Raw genomic sequence first — 17022 nt, forward strand, 5'->3', positions numbered from 1 at the left:
CCAGGGGATCCCCAGGCCCCACCTGGAGGCTGGCATCCCTCAGTCCCCCTCCCAAGCAGCCCTTTCCTCCAGGGGAACTGAGCTCTTTAGTCTGGAGATGGGCTGGAATTCCAGGGGATCCCCAGGCCCCACCTGGAGGCTGGCATCCCTCCGTCCCCTTCCCAAGCAGCCCTTTCCTCCAGGGGAACTGAGCTCTGCAGTCTGGAGATGGGCTGGAATTCCAGGGGATCCCCAGGCCCCACCTGGAGGCTGGCATCCCTCAGTCCCCCTCCCAAGCAGCCCTTTCCTCCAGGGGAACTGAGCTCTTTAGTCTGGAGATGGGCTGGAATTCCAGGGGATCCCCAGGCCCCACCTGGATGCTGGCATCCCTCCGTCCCCCTCCCAAGCAGCCCTTTCCTCCAGGGGAACTGAGCTCTGTAGTCTGGAGATGGGCTGGAATTCCAGGGGATCCCCAGGCCCCACCTGGAGGCTGGCATTCCTACTTTGTGCAGAATGTGTTTCTGTCTCCTCTTCGAAGGCCTTCTTTGGGGCTTGATTCTGAAGGTCCCTGTGTTCTCTCGCCCCCCAGGTATTTCCGCATGGCGACTCTAGTGTTTAACGGATTCCGCATGAGGCCAGATGATGTGGTCTATGACTGCCTTCCGTTGTATCACGCGGCAGGTAAGTCAAGTGTATTCAGCACTCATTCTGCCATCACAGTAGAGCATGCTTTGTTTAAGCCGTGGTTTGCCCAACCAACTGGGTTTCCTGTACTTTACGTCAACAACCTCTGGCTACAGTCCTTTCTCCAAAGTTGGGGCCAGAGGGTGGCAGTAGGGAGAGTGCCTAGCCAGTGGGGTACTGCAGGGAGCAGTCCTCTCCACGATGTTATTTAACATCTACACCTGCCCCCTCGTCCAGCTAATCTGGAGTTTCAGGTTTGGGTGTCATCAGTATGCAGATGACACTCAGCTATATTTGTTAATGGGCGGCCACCTGTTGGCACCCCCAAGAGCACTGACCAGTTGCCTGCAGCCGGTGATGGACTGGTTCAAGTGGAATCAGCTGAAGTTGAATTCAGTTAAGTGGGAGGTCCTCTGGCGGGGGTCCTCATTATCTATGGGGGCCCAGATCATGAATACTGACCACCTTGTGATCTGCCATCTACGCCAGGCACGGCAGCTGGCACCTTATCTGTTGGCATTTCACCTGCAGTGATCTATGCAACAGTCACTTCCAGATTAGTCGACTGCGACTCAATCTGTGCAGAGCTGTCCTTGTATCTGATCTGGAAGCTCCAACTGGTCCAAAATGCAGAGGCCCAGCTCCTTGCTGGAACCGCTTAGAGAGAGCATTAGCTCCAATTGAGGACAGAATCAGGTTCAAGGTACTGGTCCTTAACTTCAAAGCCCTAAACAGTCGGGGACCTTCATACCCGCGGGACGGCCTTCTCCCCTATGCCCTCAAAGGGACTTAAAGCCGTTCTGCAGGGCCTGCCAGACAGAGCTGTCCCACTGGGCCGATCGTTGAGGCCCAGAGACCATCCATTTCACCTGGCCTCCCTACACAGGTACGCACTGATGAAGGCAGATAGGCCGTCCATTCAGGAATCCTGAGCCACTGCGAGAATGTCCTGTCCGAGCCCTTTATCCTCCCCCTCCCCCCCCCCCCATACACGTGTTGAGAAAAGGCAGATGGTTCCTATGCTTCGAAGGAATGTTTTTTTAATATATGTAAATATAAATTTAATTAATTACAGGATTATGTTTAAATGTATAATAATAACAACAACAACAACAACAACAACATATTAATTTCTTACCCGCTGCTCTCAGAAGTGACTCGCAGCAGGTTACAACAAGAATAAAACCTGATACATAAAAACCATAAAACCAAATGCCATCTTCTCTGGCAACGAGAAAGATAAAAGCTCCTCCTTAACCTCCCCTGTCCCCCTCTTCATCAGCGCCTCAGGGCCCCAGTCCTCGGGGATGCCGACAGTTCTTGGTTGTGGAGGGGCTCCTGTGATCTCCTGGGCCACAACCAAAGGCCTGGCAGAAGAGCTCAGTTTTACAGGCTCTGCGGAACCGTAAAAACTCCTGCAGGGCTCTTAGCTCTTCCGGGAGCTCATTCCATCAGGTTGGGGCCAGGACTGAGAAGGCCCTAGGCGAACCTCTCGAGGACCAGGAATCACCAACAGGTTAGTACCTGCAGAGGCCCTGCGGGGAGCATAAGGCAAAAGGCGGCCCCTCAGTTAGGTGGTCCCTCCAATAACACACTTTTTAAAGATGTAAACTGCCCTTAGCCCTTAGGAAGGGAGGTATAGAAATTTGATAAATAAATTGTATCTAAGCCCTGGCTTATGCGCTTATTGCCGCCTTCCCTCCTCTCCTGCGTGTCAAATGTCCCGTGCCTTCTTTTTTGCTGGCAGAAGCAACGAGTTCTGTTTCCAGAATATTAAGACTTGGGGCTTCTTTATGCGTTTACAGATATGGGTTGTAATGAGATGGGTTTTCATGTGCCATGCCGTAGTGGGGAAATGCATGAAATCTCCCATTAAAATCAAAAGGCAGGGCGGGATGGATCATGCATAAGGAAAGTGCTGATTTGCACATGGTCATCAGATGCCGGTTCTCCAAGCTGACTTGATCAAGTTTCTACTGAACAGAAATTCATAGGATGAAGAGGGCAAGAAATGGCCCAAAAGAAACACAGCTAGGTTTCTTCCTAGGGTTGCCAGCTTTGGGTTTGGAAATTTCTGGGGATCTGGTGTGTGAAGGAGGGCAGGGGAGGGATTCCATGAGATGTAATGCAGCCTTTTTCAGCTGTGGGGCCATTGTATTAGGTACTGTATTGCATCGGTGAGAGAGTATCTTGCCGTCTATGTTTTTATCTTGTTGTGAACTGCCATGAGCCAGCTGGTCCAGGAACTGACAGTATACAAATGTAATAATAAGAAAGGAAGGAAGAAGCCCCAGAAGTGGCACAATCGTGCAGAACTTGGCTGGGAAGCCTGGCTGTGGACATGCCCACCCAGGGCCCCTCCCCTTCCACCCCCTCCAGGCCCACCACTGGCTGTTTCTGGTGGGTTGATATAACTATATATGGTCATATCACCCGATGAACATTTAACAAATTAAAAAATATATTAAAAATAATTAACTCCTTCACCCACTCAAAACTCTTCCAGGGCTGCCAAGAAACCCCACGGTTTCCTGAAACCCTGGTTGGGAAAGCCTGGCCTGGAGGTCAACCACACAGACTACAAAGGGGACACAGACCATTCACTAAGCGAACACCTGGAGGTTGGCAGCCCAATTGCTTTTCCATCAGGCTCTGAGTTTGGAATTGCCATCCTTGGCTTGCCTAGCTTGGAAGACAATCCGGGCAATATGGTTTAAAACTTGTGCTCTGGGATTTGGTGCGAGGAGGGGGAGATTTTTCTTGGTGTCTGTTCTTTTTGACAAGAGTGGTGGTGATCCCCCCGCACACCCCATCTGCCCCAAAAACCTGTCAGAAGGGCCTTCAAAGCTTCTGTGCCTCTTGAAATCTTCCCCATCCGTGTGGGGCTCAAGGGGCTTTCATCTCCTCCAGGCTTAATTAGCTTCCATTCCTTTGGCATTCCTGAGTGGGTTCCACACTGGAAGGAAAGTTCTAATGACCGGCCCCCTTTGCCTTTGCAACTCCAGCCATCTGTATTTTTCTGTTTCTTTTGAGGGTTGCAATTGAACAACTGCAAAATCTTTAGAGGCAGCACTTTGCTGTACAACTGAAACAAAAAGCAGCCATTTTTATGCACGTCCCCCCCCCCTTCTTTTTTTCCTGGGTGGACACAAAGTAGTTTAGTAACAAAGGGATTGGTGATTGGAGTTCATATTCCCTGTGATCAATTTTAATGGCAGATGCTTAGAGAACTTCTTCTCGATTAAAAGCCTCAGATCTCTTTGCAGACGGTGAAATTCTGTGCATTTGTGGTTCAGACTCGCCAGAAGGATAAGAAATATATTGAATGATTCTGAATTTTAAATCTCTTGAACTTTTAATTATTTCTCATTCATTTTTCATGATGATATCTTTTAGCTTAATTTTAATGCTTTCCTAAGCTGTTTTAGATGCTTGAATATCACAAGTGTTATGTTTTTACCCTTTTATCCTTTTATTTTTTGCATGCTGGTCTAGGACCGTATGGCTAAATAGTTTAGTAAGAAAGTGATTGGTGATTTGTGTTCATGTTCCCTGTGATTGATTTTAATGGCCTTTGGCCCTCTACAGCAGATGCTACTTCACAAAAAGCTTGGGGGGGGGGTCCCCCGTAGTGATTCCAGGGCCCTTGTCTAGGAACTTTGCCCAGCAACCAAGAATCATGCAGACCCCCATTGGCTATTCCTTGACTTCATGATCAATGGTGGTTTATTCTCTTGTCCTCATTTACTAGGTAACATTGTTGGGGTTGGCCAATGTCTTCTACACGGGATGACGGTGGTGATCCGGAAGAAATTCTCAGCTTCTAATTTCTGGGATGACTGTGTCAAGTACAACTGTACGGTAAGGTGGGGGGGGGGAAGCTCTGTCCAAGTAGGGGTGGGGTGGACTTTGATGCAAATGTTTTGTTGCATTCAGTTGTTGAAATGAAACAAGAGGGTTTTTTTTCTTGTCTTGAGTGACACGAGCCTAAGTCTGACCCCCCCCCCTCCCCCTTCTGTGGTGCTCTGAGTTTGGAGAGGGAATTCTTCTGCTAACTCCCGTTTGGTGCAACATGTGCATGAACACCAACACAGTTTCCAGGGTGTATCTTCCCTGCGTGGTGTCCTCATTGAGAGTAGATCTGCAGATCCAGGTTTGATCCTCTATATGCATCCAGCAGGGTGACCTTGGGCTAGTCACAGTTCTCTTAGGGCTGTCCTCAGAGCAGTTCTGTTAGTGCTCTCTCAGCCCCATCTACCTCTCAGGGTGCCTGTTGTGGGGAGAGAAAGGAAAGGCGATTGGAAGCCGCTTTGAAACTCTTTCGGGTAGAGAAAAGCAGAGTGTAAAAACCAACTAATCTTCTTCTTAATCCTTGTTAAGACTTCTAGTGGTGTAAGAAACAAACTTCAGCTTGTTGAAGGGCTTTTTGGCACTCATTTTCCTTGTATGCCAGACAATATTGAACTGCCCACTAGAGGGAGCAAAAGCTTGTGGGACAGGAATTTACATGGGAGAAAAATGAGAATGCAGAAAAGTCCAATGTTCATTCACTATATCTCAGCTGGAGCTGGATTTTTCTTGTGGTTTTCAATATCAGCCAGAGTAATACACTAGAGCAGGGGTGGCCAAACTGTGGTTCTCCCGAAGTCCATGGACTACAGTTCCAATGAGCCCCTACCCATTTTGGCAAGACCCCTGCACTAGAGCATAAGATCTGGTTATATGTCACAGCATGGTTTTTATCTCTATAGGGCCACAAAGCAGTATGAGCCAAATTTAGGTGGTATTCTTTTGGCTGTCATCTTTGCCCTTTTCCTCAATGTTTCTAGAATCCTAGAATAATAGAGTTGGAAGGGACCTCATGGGTCATCTAGTCCAACCCCCTGCACTATGCAGGACACTCACATCCCAATTGCTCATCTACTGTAACCTGCCACCCCTTGGCCTTCACAGAATCAGCCTCTCCATCAGATGGCTATCTAGCCTCTGTTTAAACATTTCCAAAGACGGAGAACCCACCACCTCCCAAGGAAGCCTGTCCCACTGAGAAACCGCTCTAGCTATCAGGAACTTCTTCCGGGTGTTTAGACGGAATTTCTTTTGAATTAATTTCATCCCATTCGTTCTGGTCCATCCCTCCAGATCAAGAGAGAACAATTCTGCTCCATCCTCTAAATGGCACCCTTTTAAATACTTGAAGATGGTTATCAGATCCCCTCTCAGTCGTCTCCTCTCCAGACTAAACAGACCAAGCTCCCCCTTCTAGTCCTTCTTGTGGTTGCTTCATTGTTTAATTACCAAGAGTGTTAAAAAGTTAGAAAAGTAATCCACCTGATGAACACACACAGTGGCTGTGGATTGTTTGGGCCCTAACTAGAAACTCTCAGACTTTCCATACCTGTTGTTAGTTTGCCTGCTGTCTTGTCAAAGGCATTGATGTTGCAGCTGGAGTTCAACAATCCCAACAACAGAAGAATCTAATTCGGTCAAGTGAGCAGGACCGGTTTACTCATGTAGCACGTGCTACGGGCCCCACACTTCCAGGGGCCCCACACTGTGCCTTCCCCACCTCCATGTGGCCTCTCTCCTTCCCCCTCTCTAAGGACACTTGGACAGACACCCCTTTCCACTGTGGGGACCCCTCCGCCCCCAGTCTGGCTGCTCCTGCTGCAATTCACCTCTGCTAGGGCCCCGTGAACCCTTAAACCCCTCCTGGGAAGGAGGCCTGCAGTTGTGCTTCACCTTAACCCTTTTTCTCCTCCCTCCTGCTGCAGATTATACAATACATTGGGGAGATCTGTCGCTACCTCTTGAACCAGCCCTCGCAAGATGCGGAACGAAAGCACCAAGTGCGGATGGCCTTGGGCAACGGCCTGCGGGCCTCCATCTGGAAGGAGTTCACCCTCCGGTTTGGCATCCCGCAGATAGCTGAATTTTACGGGGCCACCGAGTGCAACTGCAGCGTGGGCAACTTTGATAACAAGGTGGGAGAAATGCTTCAGGTTGGGATTTGCATTTTGATTTGGGCTTTATAACATGCCCTGGAAAAATGACGGCCCAGAAATCCTTCCTTTAAAGGGAAGGATACTCTGGAGCTAGCCTAGTCGTGAGCGGATGCCCTGGAGAGCTGCACTAAAATGTAGCAATAAACTGTGGTTTGATCACACCCCAGACATTCATGAAAACTTGCCAGATTTTAAGCTGCATTGCCTGGCTGAGGGCAGCCCAAAGTGCACCCTGCTTGCATCACACTGGAGTTTCAAACTAGGGTTTGAATGCAGCTCTTATGAGCTCTTCATCTTCCATTGACCCTATTTTGTTCTGACCTCACAAACTGAGATTTGTTGAACAAAGTTCAAGTCCAGAAGGGCAGGAGGCCCCCTGCAGAGCAGGGCGTCCAAGCTCGGCAGCCAGAGGGTGGGGAGTGCTGGGCAGCTGTGTCTGGATGGCTCTCTATGACCTCCTAGAGGCCAGGGGACCACGGAGCGCAGCAGAGTGTGGCTGGATGTCTGTCCCCAGGTTCTGGGCTTACCTCCTGGCTGCTCTTCTTCCTCATGCCAAGTGCCGGGAAGTGGTATGGAGGAGGAGGAGGAGGAGGAGTGGGGGCAGAGAAGAACATCTGATTGGCTCTCCATTGGGGATTGCTGTCATCCTATGGGGGGTGTCCCCCAGTGAGGGCCAATCAGGCATTCAGCACATTGTCAGAAAGACGGTAAGGTTTTTATGTGGTATGATTAATCTTCCATGTACATGCACCTTTCTTTAGATACATTGAAATGGAAGCTGCCAGGCCAGAAATATAGGTAGAGAGTGAGCAGCAAATTAGCATACAGCATAATAAAGGTGTTTGACAGATGCATTAAGAAGCTTAGTTTATAGGATCACCATTAGGGTTTCATTCCAGGGGAATACAGTGAAGGAAATAAGAATATCAAAATTGGAGATTGATGGGCAATTGGACCCTTCTGAGAGCCTGTTATCAGCTCCACCCATCTCCTCTCAAGCATGGAGGCAACAGCATGAGGTTAACTGAGCAGCATGACCTCTTTCCCCAGCAGAACCTTGGCTCTTTCCCAACGGCCCAGCTCCCGATGCGGCAGGAGGGAGAGGTGCATCTCTTTGTGGGAAAGAGGGAGGTCAGCAAAATGCAGAGAAGGCAGTGCATATTTGCGATGGGCGCACACTGGTTCATGAGACAAAATTTGTGCAGAATTTGGCGCAGTTTAAGGCTTGTGAACTGAGGTTTGTGGAGGGGCCTTCCCTGAATATTTTTCTGGATTCTTTCTCTGGTTCATTGTAGGGTTTGGATCACTTAACCGAACAGCTGAGCAGGATGGTCCTCCTGGCAGCTGTTAGACTGTGAGCTATTTAAACCATCCCTTTTGGCCCCTCCCTGCCAGGTGGGGATGGACCACTGAAATGGAGCAGACAGGCGTGCCAATCCCTTGTTGGGCTCTCCTGGCTGTGATCAGGGTCAGGAAGTTCAGACTGAGGGCTTACCTGGCTTGCTGCTTGAGAACTGAAGATGGGCCCAGGCGCCCCCCCTGTCCTCCCCCCCCGTGCCCGCTTTTGGCCTCTCATGACTGCGATCCATTACAGCGGTCCCTTTCATTTCCCCACCGCCACTTGGAAGGCAGGCAAACCCACCAAGCTGTTAGGTTTAAATGACTGCCAGCCATTTCTGCAGTTGCTTTTGCTCTGAAGCGGAGGGAAGTGAAGCCAGTTGGCAGAATGGCTGGTGGCTGTTCAAGCTTCATAGCCAGGTGAGAGAGAGCACCTCTCCACTCTTAGTTTGAAATGGCTGGCAGCCATTTTAGCGTTCCGCTTCACTTCCCCTCCTTGGAAGGTGGGGAGCAAGGCAGATGGTTTCAATGGCTCATAGCTTAACAGCTGATAGGCAGACCTCCCTGCCCGACCGTTCGGTTTAAGTAGTCTGAACCTTGAATCAAACCAGAGGAAAATCGGAGAAGACATTCAGGGAAGGGCCCTCACACAAGCCCCGGGTTGGGCCAAATTTAACACAGATTACAGCCTGTATTCTCCATTTAAACTAGCCCAGTACAGCTGACACCTCCTCCTCCTCCTCCTCCTGCATGTCGACTCACAGTGTGGGGAAGGATTATAGCCATGACCATGCTGCCCCCAACTCCTGCCTCTGTGCAATTGCCTGGTCATGTGCAGAGCGTGGCAGTGAAAGGAAACGGCCGTGCTCCTACCCCCTCCCCTGACTCAGTAGAACCTCCACGTTCACAGGCAGTGTCCATGCCCATACTAATGCTGAAAAGGAACAAGAGGGGGGTTGAGCTGTGTGCCCCTGACGGCAGGTCTCGAGAGAGAGAGAGAGCATTCAGTTGACCCAGGTTGGGAAGATGTTGTCCTCGGTGGATCGTTGGTCTAATCCAGCAGGGCTCTCCTTACACCTCCAACATTCTCTCCACTCCAGTTTGGTGCTTGTGGCTTCAATAGCCGAATCGCACCCAATATTTACCCCATCAACCTGGTTCGGGTGAATGAGGATACGATGGAGCTGATCCGGGGACCTGATGGACTCTGCATTCGATGTAAACCGGGTAAGATTGGGCAGCAACGGGGTGAAGGGAGGTCCTGGAACTGGGTGGCACGGGAGTGGGATCAGTAGCAGAGGATGATGTCCTCATTTGGTGTACTGGTTTGGTGTGGCGGTTAGGAGTGCGGACTTCTAATCTGGCATGCAGGGTTCGATTCTGCGCTCCCCCACGTGCAACCAGCTGGATGACCTTGGGCTCCCCACAGCACTGATAAAGCTGTTCTGACCGATCAGTAATACCAGGGCTCTCTCAGCCTCACCCACCCCACAGGGTGTCTGTTGTGGGCAGAGGAAGGGAAGGCGACTGTAAGCCACTTTGAGCCTCCTTTGGGTTGAGAAAAAGTGGCATAGAAGAACCAACTCTTCTTCTTCTTCTTCTTCTTCTTCTTCTTCTTCTTCTTCTTCTTCTTCTTCTTCTTCTTCTTCTTCAATATAGTTGACAGAAGTCAGTGTAGCAGCACTGGGGCTTTTGGGGGCGGGAGGAGGATTGCTGGTGTCCAGTTTGGTTCACCCGCTGCCACCCCCAAAAGGCCTACCGAGGGTCACACAGGCCGCAACGGGCGTCTTGGAGCCCGGGGGGGTGGAGTCGCTGTTGGGCAGTGGGTTTCGCCTCCCTCACTGCAGCCAAAAGGCCCTCCAGAGCCTCCGTGGGCCGCGACGGGGCTTTTGGGGGTGGAAGGAGGTGCTGGTGGGCATTCTGGCCCTGCTCCCACCACCCTGGCAGCCCCACCAAGGCCTGGCAAGGCCATGGCCGGGGCTGCTTGGGGTGGGGATGAGTGCTGGAGAGGGCTCCCTCCCTCCTTCCCCCTCAGCCCACCACACCCAGTCCCAGGACCTCCGCCCTCCCTCCAGCCCCTGGTGACCGAGCTGGCACTTCCTCCAAATTGGAAGGGGAGGCAATGACCAGAGGATTGGGACAGCTGGGACAGCAGCGAACACCTCCTTCCACCCCTTTTCGCTTTTATTATACGGGTTACAGATTGTTATGGCCTATGGCTGCATGCAATAAAATCTGACTGGACTGTTTGTGAGTGTGAGTGTGAGTGTGTGGGGGGGGGGGTTGGGTATGACTCCCTATATTCTAACATCCTAATCCAAATTGGGCTTCTTTAAGCCTGAAAATTAAGTTGCCACATGGATTCAACCCTGGTGACCCTGGAGAAAACATAATGAATAGTTGAGCTCTTAGGCAGCTGGATGAAGCTTGACTGGTCCATAACCGTTCTGAGAAGGCAAACCTCAAAAGGCACAACCAGAGGCCAGGATGCCAGCCTCCAGGTGGGGCCTGGGGATCCCCTGGAATTCCAGCTCATCTCCAGACTACAGAGCTCAGTTCCCCTGGAGGAAAGGGCTGCTTGGGAGGGGGACGGAGGGATGCCAGCCTCCAGGTGGGGCCTGGGGATCCCCCGGAATTCCAGCTCATCTCCAGACTACAGAGCTCAGTTCCCCTGGAGGAAAGGGCTGCTTGGGAGGGGGACGGAGGGATGCCAGCCTCCAGGTGGGGCCTGGGGATCCCCCGGAATTCCAGCTCATCTCCAGACTACAGAGCTCAGTTCCCCTGGAGGAAAGGGCTGCTTGGGAGGGGGATGGAGGGATGCCAGCCTCCAGGTGGGGCCTGGGGATCCCCTGGAATTCCAGCTCATCTCCAGACTACAGAGCTCAGTTCCCCTGGAGGAAAGGGCTGCTTGGGAGGGGGACGGAGGGATGCCAGCCTCTAGGTGGGGCCTGTGGATCCCCTGGAATTCCAGCTCATCTCCAGACTACAGAGCTCAGTTCCCTGGAGGAAAGGGCTGCTTGGGAGGGGGACGGAGGGATGCCAGCCTCTAGGTGGGGCCTGTGGATCCCCTGGAATTCCAGCTCATCTCCAGACTACAGAGCTCAGTTCCCCTGGAGGAAAGGGCTGCTTGGGAGGGGGACTGAGGGATGCCAGCCTCCAGGTGGGGCCTGGGGATCCCCTGGAATTCCAGCTCATCTCCAGACTACAGAGCTCAGTTCCCCTAGAGGAAAGGGCTGCTTGGGAGGGGGACGGAGGGATGCCAGCCTCCAGGTGGGGCCTGGGGATCCCCTGGAATTCCAGCTCATCTCCAGACTACAGAGCTCAGTTCCCCTGGAGGAAAGGGCTGCTTGGGAGGGGGACTGAGGGATGCCAGCCTCCAGGTGGGGCCTGGGGATCCCCTGGAATTCCAGCTCATCTCCAGACTACAGAGCTCAGTTCCCCTAGAGGAAAGGGCTGCTTGGGAGGGGGACGGAGGGATGCCAGCCTCCAGGTGGGGCCTGGGGATCCCCTGGAATTCCAGCTCATCTCCAGACTACAGAGCTCAGTTCCCCTGGAGGAAAGGGTTGCTTGGGAGGGGGACTGAGGGATGCCAGCCTCCAGGTGGGGCCTTGGGATCCCCTGGAATTTCAGCTCATCTCCAGACTACAGAGCTCAGTTCCCCTGGAGGAAAGGGCTGCTTGGGAGGGGGACGGAGGGATGCCAGCCTCCAGGTGGGGCCTGGGGATCCCCTGGAATTCCAGCTCATCTCCAGACTACAGTTCCCCTGGAGGAAAGGGCTGCTTGGGAGGGGGACGGAGGGATGCCAGCCTCTAGGTGGGGCCTGTGGATCCCCTGGAATTCCAGCTCACCTCCAGACTACAGAGCTCAGTTCCCTGGAGGAAAGGGCTGCTTGGGAGGGTGACGGAGGGATGCCAGCCTCTAGGTGGGGCCTGTGGATCCCCTGGAATTCCAGCTCATCTCCAGACTACAGAGCTCAGTTCCCCTGGAGGAAAGGGCTGCTTGGGAGGGGGACTGAGGGATGCCAGCCTCCAGGTGGGGCCTGGGGATCCCCTGGAATTCCAGCTCATCTCCAGACTACAGAGCTCAGTTCCCCTAGAGGAAAGGGCTGCTTGGGAGGGGGACGGAGGGATGCCAGCCTCCAGGTGGGGCCTGGGGATCCCCTGGAATTCCAGCTCATCTCCAGACTACAGAGCTCAGTTCCCCTGGAGGAAAGGGCTGCTTGGGAGGGGGACTGAGGGATGCCAGCCTCCAGGTGGGGCCTGGGGATCCCCTGGAATTCCAGCTCATCTCCAGACTACAGAGCTCAGTTCCCCTAGAGGAAAGGGCTGCTTGGGAGGGGGACGGAGGGATGCCAGCCTCCAGGTGGGGCCTCGGGATCCCCTGGAATTCCAGCTCATCTCCAGACTACAGAGCTCAGTTCCCCTGGAGGAAAGGGCTGCTTGGGAGGGGGACTGAGGGATGCCAGCCTCCAGGTGGGGCCTTGGGATCCCCTGGAATTTCAGCTCATCTCCAGACTACAGAGCTCAGTTCCCCTGGAGGAAAGGGCTGCTTGGGAGGGGGACGGAGGGATGCCAGCCTCCAGGTGGGGCCTGGGGATCCCCTGGAATTCCAGCTCATCTCCAGACTACAGTTCCCCTGGAGGAAAGGGCTGCTTGGGAGGGGGACGGAGGGATGCCAGCCTCTAGGTGGGGCCTGGGGATCCCCTGGAATTCCAGCTCATCTCCAGACTACAGAGCTCAGTTCCCCTGGAGGAAAGGGCTGCTTGGGAGGGGGGATTCTGTGGCATTGTACCCCAATTGAAATTCCTCCTTCCTCATATCCCACCCACCTAAGGTTCCCCTGCAAAATCAAGTAATAAAAAGGGAAACAAAAACCCAACCTGAAATACAGGTGATTACCGAAAAGGTTAGGGATAAAATCAATTTTAGAAAATTATGATGCTACATAACCCAGCGTATTTTTCCTTCCTTCCCTCTTTCCCAGGAGAGCCAGGGCAGCTGGTTGGGCGCATCATCCAGAGCGATCCTCTGCAGCGCTTCGATGGCTACTTGAACAATGAGGCCAATAATAAGAAGATCGCCCACAACGTTTTCACGCACGGGGACTCCGCATACCTCACTGGTGGGGCCTCCCGCATGCATTGTTACCCCTCTGCTCAGCTCTCAGGCCTCCCTCTGTCTCTAAGTGTGGAGTAGGCATGTGGGGACTTCTCTTTGGGGGGAAATATATCAGCTAAAAACAATAAAAGGAAAATTTAAGAAAGGGGGGAGTTGCAATGAGTAGACCTAATCAGTATAAATGGAGCCCATTGTATACTGGGGGGGGGGGCAGAATACTAGACAGAGACAGACAGACAGACGGATGCTTTTAAAAAATCTGAGACATTATATTTACGTTATAATGTTCAAATTATATCCTAGTCCTTTTCATAAAAGAACTTTTATCAGATCGTTGAAATGGCAAAAGGCATGTATCTCATTCAACATAGTAGGATCAGCATTTTTCATGGAATCACAGAATAACAGAGTTGGAAGGGACCTCCTGGGTCATCTGGTCCAACCCCCTGCACTATGCAGGACACTCACAACCCTCACGCTCCTTCACTGTCACCTGCCACCCCCTTGAGCCTTCACAGAATCAGCCTCCCCGTCAGATGGCTCTCCAGCCTCTGCTTAAAAATCTCCACAGATGGAGAACCCACCACCTCCTGAGGAAGCCTGTTCCACTGAGAAACCGCTCTAGCTGTCAGGAACTTCTTTCCGATGTTTAGACGGAATTTCTTTTGAATTAATTTCATCCCATTGGTTCTGGTCTGTCCCTCTGGGGCAAGAGAGAACAATTCTGCTCCATCCTCCATATGGCACCCTTTTAAATACTTGAAGATGGTGATCAAATCCCCACTCAGTCATCTCCTCTCCAGGCTAAACAGACCAACCTTTCTTCATACGTCTTGGTCTCCAAACCCCTCACCATATTTGTCGCCCTTCTCTGGACACGCTCCAGTTTGTCTACATCCCTCTTCAACTGGGGTGCCCAAAACTGAACACAGGATTCCAAGTGAGGCCAAACCAGAGCAGAGTAAAGCGGTACCATCACCTCCCGTGATCTGGAAACGATACTCCATTTGATACAACCCAAAATCCCATTTGCCTCTTTAGCCACTGAGTCACACTGCTGACTCATGTTCAATTTATGGTCTACTAAGACTCCTAGATCTTTTTTGCACATGCTACTGCCAAGACAAGTCTCCACCATCTTATATTGGTATCTGTGGTTTTTCCTACCTAAATGCAGAACTTTACATTTGTCCCTATTGAACTTCATTTTATTCAGTTTAGCCCACTTCTCGATCCTATCAAGATCATCCTGTATCCTGATTCTTTCTTCTGTTGTGTTTACTACCCCTCCCAGTTTAGTATCATCTGCAAATTTAATCAGTACCCTCAGGGTAGTAAGGCTGAAGACTGTAGATTTATACTGACTCGGAGGGCCTTTCCGCACAAGGACCAATGTTGCCAATTGGTTCCACAAAGCGGAAACGCTATTTTAAATAGCAGAATCTCGGCGTTCCACATACCTGCATTTGTAGTGGAATCCAGTAGCGTTTCATTCGTTCCCCACAGGTTTCCGGTCTCGCAGGAATCGCTAGAAAGGAAGCAATTTTTTCTGTGCTTGTTCCTGCCCCTGGCTATCAATCAAACGAACAGCCAATGGGCGGTTGTTATCATGCTCCCGAAAAGCCCCTTTCCCTTTAAGCACAGGTTTAAAAACAACACACGCACACACATTGCAACGAATATGCAACGGAGAGACCCATCTAGCTGGCGTGTGAGCTGGCAATTCATTGGTACCACGCTCCCCCAAGTTAATCCTTCTCCCCCCGTACGGGTGTGATTTTTGGCCAAAAATACAATGAACTTGCAAATAGGGGGCTGTGTTGTGGTTGGGGACGTAGGGGAGCTTTAAAGTACTTCTGTGGAGGGACTGTAGCCAGAGAAGCCTCGCTGGGTGAATGAAGCCTCGCTGGTTCATTGCTTTCCCCGCTCACTCCGAGGAAAAAAAAATGGCGATCGCTTCTCCGGAAGTTCGGAGGTGAAAGCCAGTGGGGAGGGACTTTGTTGCAGCCGCTACACTGAGGTCTTTTTCGCTAGTGTTGCAGATTGTTTGCAAGAGTGTAGTGATTTTCTGAGGGTGAATCCACTTTTCTGGATTCACCAGAAATCACTACAACGAAGCGATTTTAGCGTTAGTGTTGCAGGACTGTTGCAGATTGTGTGCGACGTCATGCGGAACGGCAAATTAGTAGCGTTTACCATTTGTAAGCCTTCTGCTACTTTGAACTCGTGCGGAATGGCCCTGAATGTTGAAATGTGGGGTAAGCATTTGGACTCAAACGTTTGCATGTTCAACGTTCTGGATTGTATTTGTTTCTTCCATACCTAAAAATTTATTATTTCTCAGCTTTTTTCTGAAATGGCAGAAAATCTTTTGTGTGTGTGAATGGCCTCCCTGCAATATCCTTTGCATTGTTATAGTGACAACAATAGAATTGCCAAGCTGCAGGTGGTGGTTGGGGTCTCCTAGGATTACACTGGATCTCCAGGTGACAGGGATCAGTTTTCTTAGAGAAAGTGACCAAAGTGGCTCCATCCATGTAATGGAATAAAATTTTAGTCCAGTGGCATCTTTTAGACCAGGCCTTAAATCAGGGTTACGTGAAACCCTGGGGTTTCTTGACGCCCCTGGAAGAGCTTCCCAAATGGGTGAGAGTTAATGAATTTTTAATAGATTTTTAAAACTTTAAAAAAAACTTTAAAAAAAAAACTTTTTTAAAACAGTCACCAGGTGATGCAACCATATATGTTCATGTTGACCCTCCCCTTCCCAAATGGCCAATGGTAGGCCTGGAGGGGCCCCAGGTGGGTGTGGCCACAGCTCTGCTGCCCGACCATATTCTGCCTGATCATGCCCCTTCTGGGGTTTCTTGAAGCTTCAAGAATGTTTCAGGGATTTCTCAATGGTGAAAAATTTGAGAAAGGCTGTTTTAGACCAACAAAATTTAATTCTGGGCATAAGCTTTTGTGTACACACACCCTATGTATCTAATGAAGTGTGCATGTACACAAAAGCTCATACCTCTAGCACTAACCCTTGAATCCAGTGGCAACAAACTTTGTTCTATTGTTCTATTGCTAACCACCCGAATCCCTGCAATGGAGGAAATGTCCATTCCAGTCATGGGGACCATGTACAGAGTTGGTACACGTGTACCTGTTCTGCTCGTGGTTGCGTGGACACACAGAGAATGAGGTGGGGATCATTACCACTCTCCCTTCTCATGAGCTGGACTCAGCACAGATCTGGAGCATGCCTGTTTCCGCCCACTCTTCTGGCCCTTTGGCTGGCAGTCCCTTCATTGCTGGGCTCAATTTAAGGTATTGGCTGCCATCCGCTTTCTCGCACAAAGCCCTGCATGGCCTTGGCCCCCATTCTTTGGTCACAACAACTTCTCTCACCAGAGCAGGGCCTTTTACAGGAGCTAAAGCAACAACTGCCTGTGCACAATCTTTCTCCCTTCTTGCTCCCTCATTATGAAACGGCCTGCTAAAGGAGGTTGGAGAGGCTCCCGCTGCCCCGGCTGAATTATTCAAGGGGGAAGAGCCATGGCTTGGTATTAGGGCATCTGTTTGGCATGCAGAAGTTCCCAGGTTCAATCCCAGGCAGCATCTCCAGTGAAAAGGACCAGGCAGCAGAGGATGGGAAAGACCTCAGACTGAGACCGTGGCTAGTCTAACTGGACAGCACTGACTTTGATAGACAGATGGGCCAATTCAATATAAGGCACCTTCATGTGTTCAAGTGGGCTTTTCTTTGCAGGCAGTAAGATAGACAGTTTGGTGTAGTGGTTAGGAGTGCGGACTTCTAATCTGGTTTGCCAGGTTTGATTCTGCACTCCCCCACATGCAGCCAGCTGGGTGACCTTGGGCTCGCCACAGCACTGATAAAACTGTTCTGA

General features: G+C 51.1%; 1 protein-coding gene across 3 annotated transcripts in view; it reads left to right on the plus strand.

The window, feature by feature from the left end:
• SLC27A4 (solute carrier family 27 member 4) overlaps positions 1–17022 on the plus strand; it is a 66977-nt gene that overhangs the window by 44615 nt on the left and 5340 nt on the right. For all 3 annotated transcript variants that reach the window (XM_077305054.1, XM_077305053.1, XM_077305055.1), the window contains 5 exons: positions 569–660; positions 4415–4524; positions 6438–6647; positions 9107–9233; positions 12990–13127. In XM_077305054.1, coding sequence (XP_077161169.1) covers positions 569–660; positions 4415–4524; positions 6438–6647; positions 9107–9233; positions 12990–13127 — 677 coding nt within the window. The remainder of the gene's footprint in view (positions 1–568; positions 661–4414; positions 4525–6437; positions 6648–9106; positions 9234–12989; positions 13128–17022) is intronic.

Source organism: Paroedura picta, chromosome 12 (assembly GCF_049243985.1).
Source record: "Paroedura picta isolate Pp20150507F chromosome 12, Ppicta_v3.0, whole genome shotgun sequence".
NCBI lineage: Eukaryota > Metazoa > Chordata > Lepidosauria > Squamata > Gekkonidae > Paroedura > Paroedura picta.